A 23,117-nucleotide genomic window follows, 5' to 3' on the forward strand; every position below is an offset into this window, starting at 1 on the left:
CAGAGAAAGGGGATGTCTCAAGTAGGTGGGTCCCTGTGGCCCATGTGGGAAACCTGGGTTGAGTTCCCAGCCTGACTGTTGCAAGCATTTGGGGAGCAATACAGTGGATGGAAGATCTGTGTCTTCACCTCTGCCTATCATTCTGGCTTTCAATTCGAAACAGAAAGCTTTTAAACAGCTAGTTTACAAAATCATTCCAAAATAGACATTTGAGTGTCTCAGTACACTGATCCAATGACCCAGCAATCTCATTTCAAGGAATTAATCCCACAGCTGTATCTCGTGTGTGTGTGTGTGTGTGTGTGTGTGTGTGTGTGTGTGTTCACACACACACTCAACACTGTAGGATGGCCATGGCAGCTTGGTTCAAGTCGAGGGTGGAAGCCACCAGAACACTCACCTACAGAGACGTGGTGAGGTGGGCCAGTGCAGAACGGTGAAGCCAGGGCAGCCCTGACTGCTTTAGTCCATAATGAGGGTCTTCAGAGAGGTCGTGGGAATCATAGGGGGAAATAAAACTAACTGTGGGTGAATTTCAAATTTTTGCAAAAAAAAAGAAAATTCATCTTTTGATTTTTTGAGGTCCTCTTGTACTATGTAAATAGAAAAAAAAATCAGGAGAGTGTGTGTGTCAGGGTGGGGAGAGGAGCCTGTGGAAGGATAGGGGAGGAGTATTGGCCTTCAGGGTGGAAGTGGGCAGCTCAGAGCCCAGGTCTCCCACACCTCACTGGAAGTGTGCATGCTCAAACCCACTCCAAATTCAATGCGGGGACCCTCCACCTCCACGGCTCTGCTGCCGTGGGCTCGGCCAACATCGCACTGTGCTGGTCCTGAGCCATCCAGTGTTGTGGACACACACGCTTCACACAGTGTGGACGTCGTATGAGCTGTTCCAAGCCAGCTAGAGTAACTTCACCCATAGTGACTCCTGTATGAATATGGGTTCAAGGCCAGTCAGTGTCATTTTCTGCAAGGGACTTGGGTATCTGCAGACTTGGGGACCCACGGGATACCGGGGGGGTCCTCCACAAAAACCTGAGGATGGCTTTTCTTAACTCAGTAACCAGAATAAAGCAGGCACATGGCCAGCTGCTCCTTCCACAGCCCCCGTTGCCCATCTTGTGGGTCTAACCTCTGTCCCTCTCCTCCCGTGCTGTCCCTGCAGGCCTCAGTAACATCATAGGCATCATTGTCTACATTTCCAGCAACACAGGCGACCCCAGTGACAAGCGAGATGAGGACAAGAAGAGCCATTACAACTATGGTTGGTCTTTCTACTTTGGAGCCTTGTCTTTCATCGTGGCCGAGACCGTGGGCGTCCTGGCTGTTAACATTTACATTGAGAAAAATAAAGAGTTGAGGTTTAAGACCAAACGGGAGTTCCTTAAGGCTTCATCCTCTTCTCCTTATGCCAGGATGCCAAGCTACAGGTACCGGCGACGGCGCTCGCGGTCCAGCTCCAGGTCCGCAGAGGCCTCGCCCTCCAGGGACACGTCCCCCGTGGGCCTGAAGATCGCAGGGGCCATCCCCATGGGCGAGCTGTCCATGTACACGCTGTCCCGGGAGCCCCTGAAGGTGACCACGGCCGCCAGCTACAGCCCAGATCAGGAGGCTGGCTTCCTGCAGGTGCACGACTTCTTCCAGCAGGACTTGAAGGAGGGCTTCCACGTCAGCATGCTCAACCGGAGGACAACCCCCGTGTGAGCCTCTCCCCCACCCCACTCCGCCTCACTGGCCTCTCCCCACCCAGAGCCACTGCAGGTGGGCCGGGGAAGGCTTGGCTACCAACGACAACGAACAATAAACAGAAGTCCAGCGGAGCCCTGCATGGACTCCAGAAGGCATCCTGGACTGGCAGAGGGCAGGAGTCCAGGAGACTGGGACCAGAAGCGGAGGGCTGACTGGTCCCTGAAGAGAGAATGGGGATGCCTTGCCCAAACCTATCGGGGAACAGGTGTGGCTGAGACCCCCAAGAGCTTTCCTGAGGCTGCACAGGAGGGGAGGTGGGGAATAGAATGGAGCCATTATTTCCTCTTGGAAACTGATGTTGCCAGACAAGTGGGCTCCCTGCCTGGGCCCTGGCCCCAATCTCCTCCCCTTTGAAAGCCTAAAAGAGGGGCCTCCGTACTCTGTCAGCTGCTGTTGAACCTGAACTTCCCGGGTCTTAGAGCCAGAAGTGAGGACATAAAGTTCGCCCCTCCCCGCCTTCCTGTCTGGCCACCCCCTCACCTCTCTCTTTGGCCGTGTGGTTGACAAATGGTCCCTGTCTTGAGAAAGCCATGCGGCCGACTGGTGCTTCAGCCTCTGGGCTGTCCTGGGCTGCCTCCCCTCCACTCGAAGAGACCGGGCCCATGGCTTTGAATTTAAGGGAAAGCCCAGAGTTGTTGTTGGCTGACATTCCTGTCTGCTTCTGGAAATTATCACATCACTGGAGAGTGGGCAGCACAGGGCCTGGAAGATTCCACAGGTCACAGGCAGCCAGGTAGCCACTGGCCGTGGCATTCCCACCTGAAAGGAACAGCAACCAAAAAAAAAAAAATCAGGACCACAGCCTGTGCCCATGTGTGTGCCACACTGTCGCAGGTCCACACCAGAAGAGCAAGTCGCAGCAGCAACACATCCGGTGGCTAATGTCCCCGTGCTTTATTCTGCTACCACCTGGAAGGAACCAGTGGAGGAAACCGGGATGGAACGGGCCAGGCTGGGCCTTCTTCCTCCTTCCAAGCCCTTTGTTCGGAACTGGGTTTCCAGTTCACTTCTCTCACCTGAACCAAGAACGGGGAAGAAGAACCCCCCGGGACGTAGCATTTACCCTCTTTTCTAGAATCTTCGTGCTTTCTAAAGATAACCCGTTTCTTACTCTTGGAGACTTCTGAGTCCCATCTTGCACGGTTGTCTGTGACTCCCAGAACTGCCCTGGTTAAAAAGGGATGAGCAAATTCTTACCTCAGCCACCTGCTCACGGAGTCCCCGGCCAGCTCCGCCCCCCTTAGGAGGTCAGACCCCAGGTCCTGGTGGCCTGCCAATGACATCAGCATCCTTCCCACCTCCTCTGACCCCAAGAGAAGCCCCATGCACCTGCAGCCTACTGACCCCGAATGACCTTGAGCTGAGATGCGAGCCCTCCCTTTTCCTCCCCCAGCCGGGAGGTGGGTGTAACCATGCGGTCACGCCATGCATGAACAGCAGTGAATGCCGCAGCCTTAGGGTATGTGGCTGTCCCTGCTGTGGCCAGCCCCAGCCCATGCTGCCCCGGCCCTCTCCCGCCATGCCACCGTCTTGCCAGGCTGAGGGAAGAGCACATGGCCACAGACCAGTCAAGGCCCCAGGACTTTGTATACTGCCCCTTGGAAAGCTGGGTGGCCTTGTGGCTGCTGCCTGAGCCACTTCCCATAACCCTCGGGAAAGCTATGTTTCCATGTATCCTACCTCTTGCCCAGGCCCCGGCAGAGATTTGGGGGCCCTTGATAGGGATCGAGATCAACTGGAAATAAGGGGAAGCAGCAACCGAGAGGGAGCCCCGGCCTCCACAGCCTTTGTTCTAGCTGCCCACTCTTGTCGCTCTCCGGGGCCCCCTTCCCCAGCCCGGTGCCCACACTGTCACTGGCCAGTCTCAGAGCTGGCCCCACCTCCCAGGAGGACGCAGTGGCCTGTACCCACCTTCTCATCACCCGTCCCCACCCTGGCCCTGTGTGTTTTGCCAGTTAAGCACCTGTGACTCCTGTACCTGCCTCTGGTTTGAGGTTGTTAGTTCTCTCTCTCTCTCTCTCTCTCTTTTTTTAATTAAATAAAAACATTTGTAAAATGTTTTCTCTTTTTGAATTAGGGGAGTGAGGGAAGAATTCGCCTGGAGTCTTTGTGGTCGTTTGGAGTAAGATGACACCCTCCCCCCTCTCCCCTTCTCCTTTTCCCCACCCCAAGAGAGAGGAGAGGCTGGAGGTGAACTCTGATCAAGGCAGGGCTTCTGGACCTTGAACCTCAACCACCTCGCAGAGCTGCAGGTTGACCTTGGCCTCCTGGGCAGTAGTACCTCCAGTTGTCTTTTTACGGATGTACCCAAGGATGCTCAGTGAGCTTCTACTGCCTGGAGGGGCCTGAGAAATCCCCTTGGTCCAGCACTGTCCTGCCTGCTGCACTGACCCCAAAAGCGCCCTACCAGTGCCAGGATCGCTTTGGAGCAGGTGCAGCTGGACATGATCCCCCCACTGCAAGCCAGGGGCCATCTTATCCAGGTGCTCCTCATTTCCTCCAGGACTGTGACCTTGAGTTTCCTCCCCGCCAGGGCCATGGGCTTCTCTGCTCCTTCCTAGAGCCCAAAGACATCAAATTCTTGAGCTGCCATTGAACACAGAAGGCTCCCAGCATGCCCCCAGCCCACCCCACTACTCCCTGCCCTGACAGCTGCAGGAAACACTCGGGCTTTTCTGAGTTTTCTGCCTGGGCTTCCTAGGTACTTGGGAAGCAAATATTCCCAGTGTGTTGAACCTCCAGGTCCCAGGCTCTGACCTCTGACTCCACCACCTGCCATGCTGATGGTGCACCTGCCAGGAGCCCACCCTGCCAGGAGTTGTCACCTTGTTGCAGAACTTCTGTGTCCTTGATTTATTCTTAGCCCCGAAGAAGCCCTGGCTCAGCACAAGCAATGAGCCATCCAGTGTGACGCCTGTGCTCCTCTGCACGTGACACTTGGTGCCGCCTCCCCTGGCACCTGTGGTCACACAGAGACTTGGTGCCTCCTCCTGTGGTCTACCAGAAACGTTCCCTTCCTCTCTTGCAGAATCAGAGCCAAGGTAGATGTTCCAGTTTCTTCCGGGAGCCCCCACTCCACACTTGCCTTGCATGACTGGGGTGGGCTAACTACACAACCCATAGCCCATTGTCCACAGGGGGGTGCAGAGACTAAGGCTGTTCTGTGGGGGTTCTGGGAGGTGCCCTGGGCATGGCCACCCAGCAAGCAGGGTCAGGAGAGAGAGAGAGAGAAGGTGCTCTTATGAGTAGAGAGTCTCTTAGGAAATTTAGATGGACCAAGAGGTTGTAACTTTGCTTGCTCATTTGCCAGTGGCCAGAACTCAATCATGTGACCACACACAGGCACAAAGGAAGGTGGGAAATGTAGTCTATCCCAAGAGATTGAGGGGGAGGTGAAGAAAAGCTCCTGAAAAAAAGGGCTAACCAGCCTTGGCAATGGGTCCATATCTTCTGGGTCTTCCCTCTGCTCTCCCTATCCTTAAATCTTTAGGGATTGCCCACTTAACAAGGACACCTGTGTCTGACACGTGTCTCTCCTTCAGCTCCCATGAGATACAGGGCTCTTCTCTGTTCCAGATGCCCCTCCCCCAAATCTGGAAAATGGGTGTATGCAATCTTTCACTCAGGTGGAAGGAGCAGGTTGAGCTTGGGTCTTGAGCCAAACAGGAACCACAGCATCATGGAGCCCCGAGCAGCAGGTGGAAACTTGTCACTCAGCCTGCCCAGTGCGAAAGAAGAATCAAGCCCCAAGAGGAAGGGACGAGATGAAAGGAAGGAAAGAAAGAAGTTTGGGGGAATTTTGATAATAACTTTGGGCAGGAGATGGGGCCAGCCATGTGGCTCTTGATGCGGACAATTCTGCGCCAAGGTCGGTAGGAATTTTGGGAGGAGGGGAGTGACAGGCATCTCCCTGGTAGCAGCTGGGGATGCTGCTGAATGTCCCACAGTGCACCCCGCAGCCTTCACCCAACCCACGGAGGAAGGATCGGCTCCGATGGGGCAGGTGTTGGGTGCAGCAGCTAAGACATCCTGTGGGACCCCTGCAAACCACATCCAAGTGCTTGGGTACCCATGGCAACTCCACCTTCCTGCTAATGGGCACCTTGGGAGGCAGTAGGTGATGGTCCATGGACTGAATCCTTTATATCCACCCATCAGACCCTGATGGAGTATCCGGCACCTGGCTTCAGCCTGGCCCACTGCTGGCTGTTGCAGGTATTTGGGGAATGAAACAGGCCAAGAAAGATATACTCTCTCTCTCTCTCCCTATCGGTGGTTTTTTGTTTGTTTGTTTTTTAATTCAGCACCATATTCTCCCCTGCCCCAGGATCACTCTGGGGAGGTTGCTGACCTTTCTTAGATCCACTTTGTCAAATAAGGAAGAAACCAACCAGGGTTGTTGGGAGAATGAACTAAATTTGAAACTGAACTAGCAAGCAGCCACCAAAACCCCAGCTTGGCGCCTGGCATGTGAGTGAGTCCTCAAGAATGTTTGCTGACAAATGCCACTCAGGGAGTTTCCTACCATGGGCTGTTCTAAAACAGCTCTGAGAGCTGGGCCAGGAGGTGCCAGTGTCCTGTGCTGTGGTTTGGAAGACACCTGTCATCTAACCACGTGGCTGTTGCCCCAGAGGGAAGCTCTCGGCTGCCAATGGGGTACTCCAAGCTCTGCAAAGATGTTACAGGCTGCAAGAGTCCAGTCCCCACCAACTCTCAGGTGCCCTGAGAAGGGTGCTGTGAGGGGTCCCAAGCGTCGAGGAACTGGAGCTGGCACCAGGCAGGGGCCTGGGGAAGAAGGGGGAGGGAAAGAGGAAGAAGAAGGGTGGACAGAGGCCTTCCTGGGGGAAGCTCAGGACCAGCTCCCAGCATTGGTGCCCAGTACTAGCTCCGCCCTAGAGAGCAGGGACAGGGAAGGGGTGATGGGCAGGGTGGGATGGGGGTGGGAAGAGTTGTTCAAGGTCCTTAGAACTCCCGGTGGGAGTAGGGCCAGATGCACCTGAGACAGATATTTTTAAACTTGCAGCCTCCGACAAAACTGATGGTGCCAGCTCAGGAACACACAGCATCTCTGCTCTGGCCTCTGGCCCCTGAGATTGATTCTGGGAGTCATGGTCACCCTCACGGGACACCTGGAGCCCACAGAGACAATGACAGTGGCCAGGTTCACATTAAAGTCGTATTAACACCTACATTTTCCTATCTTTAAAGGTAACGATTTTTACTTTGCAACACATGAAAAATACAAAGAATTAAACAATAGCAACCCAAACCCCATTGCCTAAGACATGAGCATGGGCATCAGTGACAGAGGATTTATTTTATCGATTTGAAAGACAGACAGAGAATCTTTTATCTACTGGTTCACTCCCCAAATGGCCCCAACAGCTGGGGGCTGGGCCAGCCTGAAGCCAGGAGCCTGGAACTTCATCTTGGTCTCCTACATGGGTGCAGGGGCCCAAGCACTTGAGCCGGCCTCTGCCGCCTTCCTAGGTTCATAAACAGGAGCCAGGATCAGAAGTGGAACAGCTGGGACTTGAACCGGCGCTCAGCTGAGATCCCAGTGCTTGTTCACTGTGTTTTCATGGTGCATGTTTCCCCACATCTTGAAATAGTCCCCCAAAATGTAATGTTTAGCAGCCTCTGTCTCAACATGTCCAGTTGCTGGATGTGGCTCATGTGTCCTCAGCTCTTAAACAACATCTGAAAAAGTGTGGAACTGCTAACAGGTTCTCCCGGAGCTCCTGGTTGAAGACCACTTCCGCAAGCCACATGTGCACCTCCCCACCCACCGGAAGTGCACTTCCCTCCAGTTCCTGCTGCTGCAGCATTTGGTGGGGTGTACAAGCAAGCCCCTCAAGTTTAGCAGCATTCAACAACCATTCCACACACTCAAGGAGCTTTAGCCCACAGTTCAGGTGCCAGCTAAGACGCCTCAGTCTCATATGGAGTGTTGGTATTTCGTTCTCTGCTCTAGCTTTCTGCCAGTGCCAACCCCAGGAGATAGCAGATAATGGCACAAATATTTGGGTCCCTGTCACTCACAAGGGCAACCTGCATTGAATTCCCGGTTCCTGGCCTAGCCTGGTCCAGTTCTGATCACTGGGGAAGCAGCTGAAGGACTGAACTAGCAGACGGGAGCGAACTCATGAGTACACTTGGTCTGCCTCTGTCTCTACCTCTCAGATTAGTTAAAATCTGTCAATTTCAGACTCAGAGATGGGGCAGTGAGTCAGGGCCTCAGCTGGAAGGCGCTGTGTGCGGCTTGTTCATTCTCGTGTCTGGCAGCTGGGGCTAGCTCTTGGCAGAGACCCCAGTTGCAGTGTTCTGCCTGAGCACCCACCTGCCCGCCTGGGGGCCTCTTCCATAGTCTGTGCTTCCTCCCAGCGTGGTGGTGACCGGCCTCAGACTGAGTGTCCCTAGAGTAAGCAAGCTGCCTCCACTCTACTTGAAAGTTTCCAAGAGTCAAACAGTCCCCTGGGTTCTAAGAGGGAGGAGCAGCCTCTGCACCCTGGTGGGGAATGACACAGTCCTGGGAGAACTCATGGGGATAGAAACATGGCTGTGGTCACTCTGCAGTCGGCCCCACCCTTGGCGACCCCTCTGGGACTCTGGAGGCTACTTCTCCAACTGCCCCCACCTGCCACCATCACTCGGAGCCAACTCAGTGGTATTAGCAGCCTGTCCCAGCCACCAAAGCCTCACTACCAGGGACTTCCACCCTGGAGATTTATCCCTCCTGGGAGGAGCCAAGCCAGACCCTCCCCAGACCTCCCTGTCCAGGGCTGCCTGTTTTTCTGCAGAGGGTCCCTGCTCAGGTCCCCAGAACTGGCACCCGGAATGTTGCCTAGGTTCCATCCTAGGAGATGATCCTTGGTGGAAAGGGAGGAAGAGAGCCTCTGGAACCCGAGGAAGGCCAGAGCCAAGGACACCTGAGATGGATATTTTTAAACTTGGAGCTTCTCACAGAAGCAGCAGCAGAACCTCAGGAACAGAAGTCCATCTTCGCCCACGGTCATGAACTCGCGACTTTGGCCTTGAAATTGCAGGGCAGAGGAGTTGATGAGGAATGCTGGCACCTCCCAACCATGGCTCCTCCAGGCCCCTGGGGGCCAGAGTGAACCATGCCGAGCAGGTTCCATTGCTGCCCCCGCCTCCCACACACACACACAGGTCCTCGGAGTGACAGCCCCTGAATGTCCTCGTTCCAAGGTGGCCATGCTGCTTTCCACAGCCAAAGGGACCTTAAGGGTGTGATTCATTAAGAACCTTGGGATTATATGGGAGGGGTAGTGAAATTCCAGGGTCCTTATAAAGGGATGAGGGAGACAGGGGAACCAGCAGAGAGATGTGATGAGTGAGCAGGGGTCAGGGTAGTAGGATGGCACGTGGGCCTCTGCATGCAGGCAACTGCTGCAGCATGAAACTATGGCCCTCAGAGCAACTCCCTGTGGCACCTTGACCTTAGCCCAGCTGAGGATCTTGACCTCAGATCTCCAGACCCAGCCTAAGCCCCTTGAACAACAGACAGAGTAATAGGGCCCCCATGGACAGGCAGGGAGCCGGGCTTGTCTACTTCTTTACTGTGGCCACCCCGTCCAGCTGTCGTCTGCAGCCTCACCATCTCCAGACCCCACCATCTCCCTCCCACCTTGGCAGCTGACCGTACTTCCTAGAACATCAAAACAGACAGCTGTAGAGGGCAACCCCTCAGCTTCCTGTCCTCCTCCCACCAGCCAGCAGGCTCCTTCCAGCCGACAGCACGCCTGTCATCCAAGGTCCAGGAGTCCCCAGAATCTGGCTCCAGCATAGACTCATGGCTTACAGCAGCTTCTTCTTATTTCTGTCTCACCACCCCAACCTGTGCCCCCAAATTGTTTGCTTCACCCAGATAGGTGCAGACCCCCAAATAGTTTTAAAGGTCTTCATGGCTCACACTACTCCCAGGACAAAGCACAAGGTAGGTATTTTCTGACTTGTTTTGTCACACCACATGGCATCTGATCCCTGCCCACTGCCATAGCCTTGTGTGGTCCTTCCCTTCCCTCCCTTGCACCTGCTGGGATAGAACCACGTTGACACATTGTGAATATCCGAGGCTCTCCTTTCTGGTAACCTCAACACCCCTCCTTCCTCCCAGCCACACCCCTCCTTCTTCTGGCCCAAGGCTGACTCATCCTTCTGGGTCATCCATAGCCTCTCCCAACTCATCCCTGCCCCTCCCTTCTGTCCCCAAGACCCACCCAAGATCCACAGGGGTCACAGAACTCAGGAAAGCCGATGCTGCGAAATCTCACAGTCCCCGTTGGCTATGGGGGAAAACCAAGGAGAAGGTTGCTTAGGGAAGAACTAAGGAGTGAGCCCATACAGGCTCCCGGGCATGCTTGTCCACAGAACCCGTACAGAGCTCAACCCAGCAGGGATGTGTGATGACGTGTGAAGCACCGCCAGCCAGGGAAGCTTGTCTCACATGTAGCTGTGCTATTCACAGTGAGATGAACCCCAGCTACTCAATATCCCAGAGGACACACCACCTGGCCTGGGACCCTCTCCAGAAATCCTGGTTCATAGGAGCTATTGGGGGTGGCCTAAGATCCAAGCTATGCAAAAAAAGAAAAAAAACAGCCTGCATGCCGCTCCACTTCCCTCCCCTCCCCACCAAGTCCACCTCGGGCAAGACTCGGCTGCCTCTGCCATATTTGGACACCCCAAGGACTGGGATGCATCTACTCTCTCGTTGCCAAATTACTATCTGGGTATAGACCTACCCCACGACTCAACCACTGCCCAGAACCTTGGCCATCCCCGGGTGCTGGGGGAGCTTCCCAGAGTCTTAGATAACCAGGGAGGGAGATGCTGCTGTGCTCAGAGCAGCCAGAGGAGGCTTGCAGGAAGAATGGATGCTGAAAGGGGAGAGTGGAGGAAGTAGTGAGGCTTGGGGCAGATGATAGGGTGGAGAAGGCGCCAGGGGTGCCCATGAGCATCAGCAGGTCCCTGCAGCACTGAGTCACCATCCTAGGGGCCCTCTGGGGCCCACAAGGGCTGGACATCTAGGGTACTGGTCTCTTAGCATTTCTTGCTTTGTGGGATGCAGTCACCCACACACTTCATTGTTCTCTCGCTTCTCCACAGACACCTGCATGCCTCCTGGGAGATATTGGGAACAGGAGGTGACATGTACCTCTGGGTGGCCCTGGCTCAGAGGATGGAATTGAGAGCCACGAACCTGACACTATATTGAATGACAGGGTCATTCATGGGGGCCTTGTTCCTGTAGCATTTAGAGACTCAACACTAAAGACCAACGCTCCACCTAATTAAAGCTAAGCTCAAAGTCAGTCCAGCACATCACTGAAGCATGGCCACTGTCTTGCTTCCCTGGCCAGGGCCGGTACCTGCCGGGGAGGAGACAGCCTTTTAGGACAAATCAAAATTGGTTTGTCTTGAACGGTTAGAACACCTCCCAAGTGACTGAGTGGAGCTTGTCTACTTTGAAGCGTGTCTATGGAAAGTGTCAGGTCCCAGGAGGCTGCTTCCTTGGCCCTTGACCACACAGTAAGCGCTCTCATCCTGTGGAGACGACTCTGGGCACCTAACAGCAAATGATCCACCAGTACTCACTCTGTCCTAGTGGAGACTTCTTTTCCTTTTCCTTCATTTTGTTTTGAACAGAAATTACCTTCCCTGTCTGCTTTGTTGCTGATTTTTTTTTAGTGGAAGTGGGGGAGAGTGTTGCTGTCCACTGGGGCACTTCCTCAGTGCCCACGATGACTTGGGCTGGGCTGGGCTGCAGCCAGGAACTGGAAATTCCCTAAGGCCTCCCACCAGAGCTCCAGGCGGGGACCCAGCTGCTGGATTCATCCCCTGCTGCCTGCCAGGGTGCTCATCGTCAGGAACCTGGAATCAGGGGTGCAGGTGTCCTACCCACTAGTCCTAGCATTTGGCCATTCCGTAGGCTCTTGTGGCCTTGGCCTTAAATCACTTAACAATGTCCTTTGCGTCATCTGGTGGAACCAAGTATTCAAGCTCCACCCCCTTTTTTCAGTCCATGTGTCTGTCCATCCACCCAGAGTTTTTAGTAGACATTTGTGAAGACACCAAGAGGAACCCACAGCATGTGTGCCCATCAGTGTCCTTGCCCTCCGGAAGCTGGTCACTCACCAGAGACGAGCCAGTCAGTCCATCAGTGGTCAATGAGGAACATGATGATAGCAGGCATTCTGCCACGGGTCAGCTCAGGTTACCATAGCAACATATCCCAGACTGGGTGAACTTAACCCAGAAAAGTGTTTCCTCAGAGTTCCAAGAGTGGGAGCCTACATGGTTGGGTTCCAGTGAGGGCTCCCTTCTCGGCTTGCAGAAGGCTGCCTTCTACTCACACAGCAGAGCAAGCAAGGGAACGCTCTGGTCCCCTGTCGGAGAGCTAACCCCATCACAGGCTTCCTACTCTCTTACCAGATGGCTTCCCACAAGCCCTACCTCCAAGCACCATTCCAGCAGGGGCCTGAGCTTCCCACAGATGGATTTGAGGAGGAGGAGGAAGGGAAGGGGACACAGCAGCCCACCTTCTGTCCCTAGCCTGCAGCATCTCTGACACCTAGAGCAGGCCCATCGCCGTCCCTTCCCCAAGGAAGGCAGCTGGGCAGGGGGCTTCTGCCAGTAGATTCCTGTGACTTGGGAAATGGGATGGAGCTTGAGTGTACTTGCCAGGGACTGAAGGGAGCTCCAGAAGCCTTGGGCAGAGGTCCCTGGGATGTATCTCTAGGCAGGATTTTGGGGTCCCCTAGGGCCCCCAGGATAAGGATCCAACCTGATTCCATGTGGGACCAGCAAGGCTGTATGACAGGTGCCCCCTGAAGTGCGCTGTGCAGCCCAGACAGGTGCACCTCCCACAGGTGGTGGTGTCCCTGGGCCCACCCTCTGCCCCTTCCCTCTTGATGCCTTCTCCTTGCCCCACCCTGGCTCCTAGAGGGAAAGAGAAGTCTGAAACCTGAGTAGACGTGCCTTGGGGCCGTGCTGTAGGCATTAATAGAAGCCTCGCTCAGCCCCTGACGTGTCTGGGCAGCTGTTCAGACCCAGCCCCTGTCCCTCAGTGTCCAAGACCGATCCACTCTGGCTCAACTGGGTGCACTATACTTAGCTTCCACCCGCCCCTTGCCCCTCCCCAGGTCCAGCACCACGGCCCAGCCTAGCTGCCACCTGCACAAGCGGTGGCAGATACGCCACTGCCACTGTCAGACCCTACCTGTAGCACCCACTCTTCTGCAGCCACCATGTCCCCAACGGAAACGCCAAAGGTCCATGTGACCCTCTTCTGCATCCTGGTGGGCATCGGGCTGGCCTTTGCAGCTGTGGTGAGTGACCACTGGGCTGTGCTGAGCCCCCACATGGAGCACCACAACACCACATGCGAGGCGGCCCACTTTGGCCTGTGGCGGATTTGCATCAAGCGCATCCCCCTGGGAGAAGACAAGAGCTGTGGACCCATCACTCTGCCCGGGGGTAATGTACCCACGCCCCCTGCCCCCTGCCCATCCCAGGTGCCTGTGGGAGGGAAGGCAGGTTTCTCTGCTGGGGATTTGAGCAATACTCCCAGCCCTCCCGGCTAGGGGCAGCCAGAGCCATTGGTGATGTCATTGGGAACAGGGATGGTCAACTCCAGCTCTTATCTTACTGAAGTAGGAGGCCTTGTACCCATGGCAGACAGTTGGACAGGTGGGACAAAAGGTATAAGGATGAAACCAGGGCCTACTGGCTCAGCAGGGATCATGGCCTCATGTCCCCAAGTCTGGGTGGCTCCATGACCCTAATCCTGCAGGTTCATTGTTCAGCGACCAGGCAAGGGTGCAGAAGGAGCAAAATGTAAACCTACAGCTCTTCATTCCCAGCTACTAAGGACTTCTGGCTGGCACCTGCTAAATGTGGGGTGCTTTAGGAGTGGGTGTGACTTACAGGTTGCCTGTCTGTGCTGTTGGAGCTGGCTGACGATGAGCCACCTGTCTTCTTATGGGACCACATGCCTTCCACAGGTCCCCCACACAGAGGATGAGCCCGTCTTAGATTCCAGAGGGTCTCCTGCCCTTGTCATTGAAAGTGTCTCATGGTGTTACCAATGTTACCAAGCCACAGAGCTCCAGGCAAGCCCTTTGTCTAGGGTACTGAGTGTGAGCATGATGGACCCCTGAAAGAAGTCTCTGTTCTTCAGGTGTGGGGCATGCTGGCACCACAGGGAGCAGAGCTCGTGTTAGGGCAAGGGGTGCTGGGTGGGAGAGAGTGCTGGAGGCCCAGGCTCTGGTCATGTAGTGACCACCTGCTCCCTGAAGCCACCATCTCAGCTTCTGTTCCCTCTACTATGAACCAGGAAACTTGGGCTCAGCCACCCTAGATCCTTTCCAGTTCTCACAAATGTCCCTTGAGGAGGCACCCAATCAGGGGGTACAGGGCCCCCCTTCCTGCCTGGGGTCCAAATTTATCTCCTGTGTGAGCAGATCTGGTGTTCTCTGCAACCTGTCCTTCAAGGGAGGCAAGACCAAGTTCCCAGATCGCGCAGTCTCCCCAAGGGACAAAGAACCCAATCCCATCCCACTCCACCTCTCCCTCCCCTTCCTCTCCTTTGCCACTTGCTCCAGGGATCCCCTTCGAAGCCTGTCCCCTCTGTGCATGCACAAGGCTCATAAATGTTCAGCTGTCTTGGAAACACTGAGTCCCCGGGCAGGGAGCTTTGACGGGCATGGGCATGTGCTTGCAAGGCGATCGCATAGCCCAGATGCCCACGCCCTCAGTCACTGCTGAGCACACACATAAACACACGTCTCATCCAGGCGACTCCCCTGGGCAGGGCAGGGCAGGGAGAGGCAGGGAGAGGCGAGGCTGCCTCTCTAGGGATACCATAACGGTCCGTCTGCTGTCCTTGGGACCATCTGCCTTTTAAAGTCAGAGTAGATGAGCAGGGAAGGAGGCTGAGTCCACACAAGGAAGAAGCAGACTGGTCAGAGGGGATGGGGACAGCCCCAGGGGACTGACAGGCACTGCTTGGCCCAGAGTCCATTTCTCTTCCCCTCCCCCACCAGCCCCATCCTGAATCACACGCCTGTGCCACTGCGTACTGCCTTCCCTCTGTCTTTGTTTTCTTTTCTCTCGAATGAATAGCTGATTTCTTCCCATGTACCTTTCTGAAACTCCTTGGGATCACTCGCTTTCAGAGAGAGCTTGTAAATCTCTCATTTGTTTGTTATTAACAACGATAAAGGCAGATAAATGTAGCACTACATGCGAACGCTGCTGTGAGTGCTCACTTGGAGAGATGTCAGAAAAACATGACACAGTAAGGCACATCTGTCCTCCCAATTTCCATAAAAGCGATGCGAATTCTGGCAAAATGTTTAGGTTCAACTTTTCAGAACACTAGAAATCAAGAAAATCGTGCAGAAGTCTAGCAAGTGCTTATTCAAGAAACACAAGCGACTCTCAGGCAGAACAGAGATTTCCACTCTTCATTGCTCCTTCCCAGCTCCGTTGTGGCCTTAAAAACCAACATATCCCCAGTCACAGTGAGAAACAACACCCTGGCAATCGCTGAAGGGGACACAAGTCAGATGCCCTTTTTTTTTTTTAAGATTTATTTATTTTTATTGGAAAGGAAGATTTACAAAAAGGAGAGACAGAGGGAAAGATCTTCCATCGGCTGGTTCACTCCCAAGTGACTGCAACAGCCAGAGCTGAGCAAATCTGAAGCCAGGGGCCAGGAGCTCCTGCATCTCACACATGGGCGCAGGAACCCAGGGCATTGGGCCGTCCTCCACTGCTTTCCCAGGCCACGAGCAGGCAGCTGGATGGGAAGTGGAGCTGCCGGGATTAGAACCAGTGCCTACACGGAATCCCAGTGCTTTCAGGTAGAGGATTAGCCAACTGAGTCATTGCACCAGGCCCAGGTCTGACAGCTCCATTGTCAGAGAGTAGCCATTGTGTGTCCCATGCAGTGGTTTCCTGGAAGTCCCCACTTTCAAACCATCTGTGATTGGTTTCTGAGCTCATCCAAGAAAAACAGTCTCTCTCCCAGGGAGCATTTCTGGGAAACAATCAGAGAAGACTGTTTAACTGCATGGCTTCCTGAGACAGTACATGGCAGCTGGAGCTGATCGCAGGATCACCAAGAAGCTCAAGGAGGACATGTCCACAGGCAGATTTCCAAAGTTGCAACTGGGGGTCTAGAAGGCTGGGGCATGCCCCAAGCCGTGGCCGTGCTCGAGAGATCGGAGCAGGTGCTGAGCTCTCACCTCGGCCTCACCTTGAGGCTCCCAAAGCAGAAATGTGCATTGCTCAGCCGAGGGTTCAAGGCACAGCTGCAGACTACTCATCTCTAGCATGTGTTTGGAGCCTTAAATGAAGACTGGGAGGTCTCTTGGTCCCATGCCTTTTAAGAAATCTCTATTAAATGACCACTAAGCTGATTCAACAAGTACTTCAATGGTCACACATGACAAAGAATATAGACTTTACAAAATTGGTCCAGAAAAACTCACTGAACGAGCAACAGTACCCAGCAACAAAGCCTCAACAAGGGAAACACAGGACATGCAAAGAACAGAAATAATACAACTCAGGGGGGGGGGGGCAGGGAGGAAGTAGTTAATAGATTACTGAGGAAATCCAGAGCTTGCTAGACAAAGATTTTAAAGCAGCTACTTTAAATATACTAAAAAAAAAAAAAAAAACAAAATTAGACAATAGCTAAAGAACTAAAGACAAGAATGCATGGTGCAACAGAGACTATTAAGAAAGAGTTTGAAATTCTTACAGGGATAAACAGAAATTCTGAGTTGAAAGGTGTAATAATGAGTGAAAAATTCATTAGAAGAGCTTAATAAAGCTGAGAAGGGGAGCTGGAAGATAGGCCAGTAGGGATTAGACTTTCTGCAGAACAGAAAGAAAGAGAAAATGAACAGAAGTTCAGAGACCTGTGGGACACCAACAAGTATATCAATCTTTGTACCGTGGGAGTCCCAGAATGAGGGAGTGGGGATTGAGAGAGAAATTAGTGATCTTAAAGTCTCCCAGTTGGGTGAAAAATATTAATGTAAAAGTACCTGAAACTCAATGTATCTCAAATAAAACAAACTTGAAGATAATCATACCTAGACACACAACACTCAAACTTCGAAAGATAGAGAATCATGAAAACTGGGCCCGGCGGCGTGGCCTAGCGGCTAAAGTCCTCGCCTTGAACGCCCCGGGATCCCACATGGGTGCTGGTACTAATCCCGGCAGCTCCACTTCCCATCCAGCTCCCTGCTTGTGGCCTGGGAAAGCAGTCGAGGACGGCCCAATGCTTTGGGACCCTGCACCCGCGTGGGAGACCTAGAAGAGGTTCCAGGTTCCCGGCTTCGGATTGGTGCAGCACCGGCTGTTGCGGTCACTTGGGAGTGAATCATTGGATGGAAGATCTTCCTCTCTGTCTCTCCTCCTCTCTGTATATCTGGCTGTAATAAAAAATAAATAAATCTTTAAAAAAAAAAATAGAAAAGAACAATTAGTCACATAAAAGCAATGCCTAGTAAGATAAACAGCTGACTTTTGTTAGAGGCCATGGGGATCAGAATGTCATGGAATGGCACATGTATGGACACATATGGCTCAACATTTGATCTGCAATGAACCACATATATTATGATGGTCCCATCAGATCATATCACCTAGTGACATTATGGCCATGTTTGAATAACAGCAAACTTGCCTATCAATGAATTTCTTAGACTGTATCCCTATTGTTAAATGTGCATGGCTGTGTTGGCTGATAGTATCCTCACAAAAACATCCTAACTAATGAGTTACTTCTATCATCATCGTCATCCAATTCCCCAAATGAAGAAAATGAGGCAGGAAAGGTTGAGGAACTTGGTTACGCGGTTATTGAGCACAGTGGCCAGGATTCATACCTAGGCCTTGGTTCCTCACATTCATCTTCCTGGTCACTACCTTGTAGTATTTTACAAGATTCAGGTGGGTAGGTTTTCATTTTACATGGCTCTCAATCAACAGGAAGAGCTTCGACCCCCAAGCCTTGAATCCAGAACCCCTTTCTTCTCCAGTTTCCTCCAATGTATTCTACTGAAAGCTATTGGCTCACACCCTGAGCATGGCATGGTTTGGGGGCAGCTGGATCAGGAGCTGGTGTGATGAAGGAGATGTCTTCAGGCCCCTGAGAGGCTGCAGGGTCTGAGCAGAGGAGCTGTGGAATCCGGCTTCAGAAGGGGCTACCACACCAGAGCAGAAGCCAAGGCCAAGGCAGTCAGAAGTCACGAGAGATTCTGTCTGAAAGTTTGAGGAAGTCTACAGGTGCTTGTGGCCAGCCCTTGGGCTTGAAGCTGCCTGCCTACCCCCGAGGTCCTGTGCCCCTCTTGGCCCACCTTCCCTTCCAGTCCCACTGCAGGGAGTGGAGCCATACGGAAGAGTGATGGCTACTGAGCCCTTGTCAGGGGTTGCTTTGCCACTCACACAAGCCTGGGCTAGAGGCCTGGGCTGTATCTGGAATCCACCCCGGAGAAGAGCAGGGCTCTCAGGTTCTAGGACCGGGTCTTTGAGTTTTCTTCAGCCCATTTAGTAATATGCTCCCATCAGTGGGAGCATAAAAACCACTGCTGGAAGCTGAAAGACTCCTTTAAAAAAAAAAAAAAAAGGTTGGGGGGAGACTAAAGATAATATTGGCCTGAATGCAAATAAGAAGTTTCCTCCCATGCCTAAAGCACAAGTTCCTTCGGGTTTTGCACAAATCAACAAAGTATTTTTGATATATTCAAGCCTCCATCAGCCAACACTTGGTATGTCAATATCATCTCAGCATCCCCTGATCCTACAAGCAGTTGCAGCTCCCCATGGAGGAGCCCTATTAGCTCGAACTCACCTTGGGGATGCTTGTGCCTTCTGTTCCATGCGTAGTTTTTAAAAATTGACTCACTTGGTTTGTTTTTGATTTTGCATTACCTAACAAATCCTTCATCCAGACTGCCCCACCCTCCCATCAAATCCCATAGATGAGCTGTGCTTTGGAAGTTATAACCCCCACCCAACACTCAGACTCTGAGTCCTCCGGAATGACCCCAACCCCCAAACGTCACCACAGGTCATGTAGGAGACTGGAGCAGCCACACAGTTCCTAAGAGCCTGGCACTGGGGTCTGTGTGACTCAGTCCAAAGCCCAGGCAGAGGGCAGAGCCTAACAAGGCAAGGCTGCAAGCCCTGAACTTGGGGCAAGTCTGAAGAAGACCAAGGGTGGGGATGGCAGAGAAGCCGAGGCATGGAGACCCCAAGCCTGCCTGAAGTCTCTAGAAAGGACTGGCTCCTGTCCCTCTCCTCCAACCCCACCTGGGACCCAGTGGTGCACATGGGACCCATCTGGGATGTCCTGGTTCCCAAGTGGCCCTCGGTGCTCAGTGTCCCAGATGCCACCCAGCTAGAAGGGGAAGGTGACAGGGGGCAGGGAAGGCTTTTTTTTTTTTTTCTCATTTGAACAGGACTCCACACCCTCCTTGAGGGCCTGGCCTGGTCTGTCCAGCATAAGGTCTGGTGAGCCCTTCCAACCGTGGGAACCACCAGGGACCACAGAGGGGGTGTGGTCTCCCTCAGACAGCCACATGGCCCGGGAGCAACTTTTTCCTCCATCTCTAGGCAGAGGGCGCTTGTCCTTGTCCGGGTGCAGGTCCAAGAAGGGATACAGAGGTCATCACTCATCAGTCCTCAGGTCCAAGGTCGGCCACATTCAAGAGTGACTGGAGGAGAAATTCTACCCACTCGTTTCCCAGGTCTGACAGCACAGAATGTAAGAGGAAGGGGCGCATTGGGACTGGATCCGTAAGGGAAGAAGCCTTCCCTCAACACCCATAGCCCAGCTTCCAGGAACATGGAGCCTTTCCCAGTGTGTCTGAGCTGAGAGAGCTCGACTCGTGTTTATCCGCCGGGACAATGATGTCCAAAAGCTCTCCGTGAGAGATGAGCCAGGAGGGTGAAATAGCTGTGCCTGGGGCCAGGCGCTCGAGAAGGCTTTCAGCCCCCGAAGGCTTTTAATGCTGGATTGCGAGTACTCAGGGAGGCAGCTGACCGTGAAACACACTTGAGTTCAGTCAGTCCTTTGCAGTGGGTTTTCAATAGCAACTGGAATTGGCCCTTGTAGAGAATGAAACAGACACGTTCCTTTGTCCAGACGCTGCCCACAGCGTAAGCCATTCGAAGACAGTGCCTCTAGACTCCATAGCTAACAATCGAAGGCGGCAAGAGCTGTGCTATATGCTCTAAGCTAGCAGCAGGTGCGGAGAGGCACGAAAGAGCAGTGCTGACTCTGACATCACCGCCAACCTCAGACACCCCAGGTGACTCGGTTCCAAAAGCAAGTGATTAAATATAGAAGCTGCAGCCAAGGAAGGCAGCTTGCTGTAAGGAAGGCTTGCTGCTGGCCTGACTCACCTCCATCCAGCCTTGGTTTCCCGGCCGAGCCCTGAGAAAGGAGTTGTCCTGGAGGATCCTAGGAGGATTCACCGGGAAGCCTTCCTGCCCACTGAGGCCTCTGGGAGTGGGGGCGGGGGAGGCAGGAGAAGCTTGGCACCCCATGCCTAGTCATCTTCCAGACAAACCCCGGAAGTGAAACAGTAATTTATAAAGCAGATGCTGCTAGAACAAGATGTGTTTTATTTGAAAGTTGTAGACCCATAGGAAAAGGCAAGCTGTGAAGGGCCTGTCATTGTAAAAAGAAACTAGGTTTCGTTTTTTGTTTTTTGGGTTTTTTTGTTTGTTTGTTTGTTTTTCCCTCCATATTGCATGGGCTAACCCACTCTGGGTCAGGTAACAAGAACACTTGGTTACATTTAACAGGCAAGACAGTATGATTTTATGGTAGGCCTAGCTATGGGAAAGATAGAGGGAAGAAATGGAGGTGAAATTTCAAATCAGCATGCATTTATGCCCAGCCTCTTGGCTGCCACCCTGAAGATCTGGGCTGTGGTCCTGCCATCCACAGGGTGTCTGTGACCATGCTGAGCTGGGCCAAGGAGCCCATGGGGAGAGAAGGGCTCTGGCTGCAGGCACTGAGGGCTTGATGACAGGGAGGGCAGGGTGGCCACATCCTGCTCACCCAGGGAGCTACTTTGCTTGCACCTGGAAAGCCGCTCAGAAAGGTCCCTGGCAGGGTGTCCACAGGGACCAAGGGCAGCAGTTCCCCCAAGGGAACATCCAGAGTCGGGGTGGGCATGGCTTCTGATGGGAAACACAGCCCTGGATTTGGGGTTCACCCAGGGCTTCTCAGCCTCCGCAGTGACACCCCCATTTCTACCTCCTCAAGGCTTGAAGTACCCCCTCTTACCACCAAAAGGCCTCCCGCCAAGCGTGGTCCAGCATCCTTAGTGGACAGCACCAGCTCCAGCCGGAAACTGCTGCCAGGTGCTTTGTCAACCTTGACCACCGACATTGCACCCCAACAGGTGTCTCCAGCTGTGGTTTTGGTACCCCACTGCCTAGTGAGGCTCAGCCTCCCTAAAGACCTGAAGACCTCCCAGCCTCCCTAAAGGTTGCTCCAAGGGACAGGGCCCAGGAGGAAAAAGGAGGATTGGGGTGGGGGCCACTCCCCTTCCCCTCAGCTCAGCTGGCCCACCCTTCCCTTCTGCAGAGAAGAACTGCTCCTACTTCCGGCATTTTAACCCAGGCGAGAGTTCAGAGATCTTCGAATTCACAACGCAGAAAGGTGAGCCTGTGTGGAAGGAGGGTGGGCTGGTGATGAGAAGTGAATTTCGTCCCAGGCTCCTGGGCCAGGGTCGCACAGCAGCAGCGCTTTCTCCTCCCAGTTCCATCCTGGTCCGTCTGAGCTGGGAGAGCTGGGAAGTAGGAGACGTGGCCCCGGGGGACGAGGGGGGTCCTGGACTGCAGCAGGAGTGCGTCTTTCTACACAGCCCAGGGGATAGAAGCCGCAGCAGGCACAGAGAGTTGCTCTCGGAGGACATGGCAGTCTCTTCCCAACAAATCACTTGCTAGGAATTGGGAAGGCACAACTTGGATTCCAATACCCACCTCCTGCAGGAGTGCAGCCCCGAGTCTGTGCCGGCTCAGATGGCCACACACATTGTCCACCCTGGTGTCCACATCAACACGCACAACCGCCTGCACGCACCACAAACGGCACGAGCCACGCTCTTGATCCTCCCTACCCTGGAAATCTCTGCAGCCCATGCTTCCCCTGCCCCCTTCAGGGCCCTCTGGGCCTGACAGATGCACCGTGCAAGGCAGTGCAGCCGGGCCGCTGGGCCTGTGGTGGCGGCTGAGGTGCCCTTGCTCGCTCCACAGAGTACAGCATCTCAGCGGCTGCCATCGCCATCTTCAGCCTGGGCTTCATCATCATGGGTGCCATCTGCACGCTCCTGTCCTTCAGCAAGAAGCGGGATTACCTGCTGCGGCCAGCAGCCATGTTCTACGCCTTTGCAGGTGGAGCTGGGGTAGGGTCGGAGGGTGGGACCGGGACTGTAGGCGTGTCCAGCCCTGCTTGACTTCTGCCAGCAACAGGCAGTGGGGGAAGCGGAGGGGGCGTCTCAGCCACGCCCTGGGGTATCAGGAGAAAGTGATCTCTGTAGTTAGTCCATTACACCCACCAAGACTTAATCCTCCAAGTCCTCCACGCCTTGGAGGAGACTTCCCAAGGAGCACAACCTTGTGAAGGGGGCAGGCATGTACACCCCCCTAGAGCCACCCTGAGACATTCCTGCATGGCTAAGGTAGGGTCACCACCTTCTCCACGGAGAAACAGAGGCGGCCTGGAGATGCAGGCTGGGGCCAGCAGCAAGAGCCCGCAGGATCCCTGACTGCTCTGGCTCTGTCCCCAGGCCTCTGTATCTTCGTGTCAGTGGAGGTCATGCGGCAATCCGTGAAGCGCATGATTGACAGCGAGGAGACTGTCTGGATTCAGTACTACTACTCCTGGTCCTTCGCCTGCGCCTGCGCGGCCTTCGTCCTCCTCTTCCTTGGGGGCCTAGCCCTGCTGCTCTTCTCCCTTCCACGAATGCCCCAGAACCCCTGGGAGTCCTGCATGGATGCTGAGCCAGAGCACTAGCCTCCTTGGGGTGCCCAGGGAGCCTCTGCCCAGAAACTTCCAGAGAGGAGGCAGGAGTTACCAACCTGCCCTGTTCCCGTCTGTCCCAGCCCCACTACTGCTTCCCTTCTCTGGGTTCTAAGGAGCTCCAAGACAGCACCAAGGAGCTCATCTGCTCAGATGGCGAATGGACACAAACCTAGCCCTGACCTGGGTGGAGGCAGGGCCAGCAGGTGCATGGGTGTCTGGAGGGGCCAGGCCTCCCTCTGAGGCTCAGAGCTGCCCCAGCTATCACTGTTGAAAGCTGATT

At 54.0% G+C, this 23,117-nt stretch overlaps 2 protein-coding genes across 2 annotated transcripts in view; both read left to right on the plus strand.

Moving 5' to 3' along the window:
- Positions 1-1,859, plus strand: part of CACNG4 (calcium voltage-gated channel auxiliary subunit gamma 4) — a 39,138-nt gene extending 37,279 nt beyond the window's left edge. The window contains exon 4 of the mRNA XM_004592968.2: positions 1,166-1,859. Coding sequence (XP_004593025.1) covers positions 1,166-1,704 — 539 coding nt within the window. The 3' untranslated portion in view covers positions 1,705-1,859. The remainder of the gene's footprint in view (positions 1-1,165) is intronic.
- Positions 1,860-13,002: 11,143 nt separating this feature from the next.
- CACNG1 (calcium voltage-gated channel auxiliary subunit gamma 1) lies at positions 13,003-22,838 on the plus strand. Its single transcript, XM_004592969.2, has 4 exons — positions 13,003-13,248; positions 21,398-21,472; positions 22,069-22,206; positions 22,602-22,838. The coding sequence occupies exons 1-4, from the start codon at positions 13,020-13,022 to the stop codon at positions 22,826-22,828; spliced, it is 669 nt and encodes a 222-aa protein (XP_004593026.1). The 5' UTR covers positions 13,003-13,019; the 3' UTR covers positions 22,829-22,838.
- Positions 22,839-23,117: the final 279 nt, after the last annotated feature.

Source organism: Ochotona princeps, chromosome 17 (assembly GCF_030435755.1).
Source record: "Ochotona princeps isolate mOchPri1 chromosome 17, mOchPri1.hap1, whole genome shotgun sequence".
NCBI lineage: Eukaryota > Metazoa > Chordata > Mammalia > Lagomorpha > Ochotonidae > Ochotona > Ochotona princeps.

Bases quoted from the DNA above. Each gene is read 5' to 3' on its own strand.
- CACNG1 (XM_004592969.2), top strand. From the start codon at position 13,020: ATGTCCCCAACGGAAACGCCAAAGGTCCATGTGACCCTCTTCTGCATC. The intron at 13,249-21,397 runs GTAATGTACCCA...TCCCTTCTGCAG, and splicing joins ACCCATCACTCTGCCCGGGG to AGAAGAACTGCTCCTACTTC. The intron at 22,207-22,601 runs GTGGAGCTGGGG...CTCTGTCCCCAG, and splicing joins CATGTTCTACGCCTTTGCAG to GCCTCTGTATCTTCGTGTCA.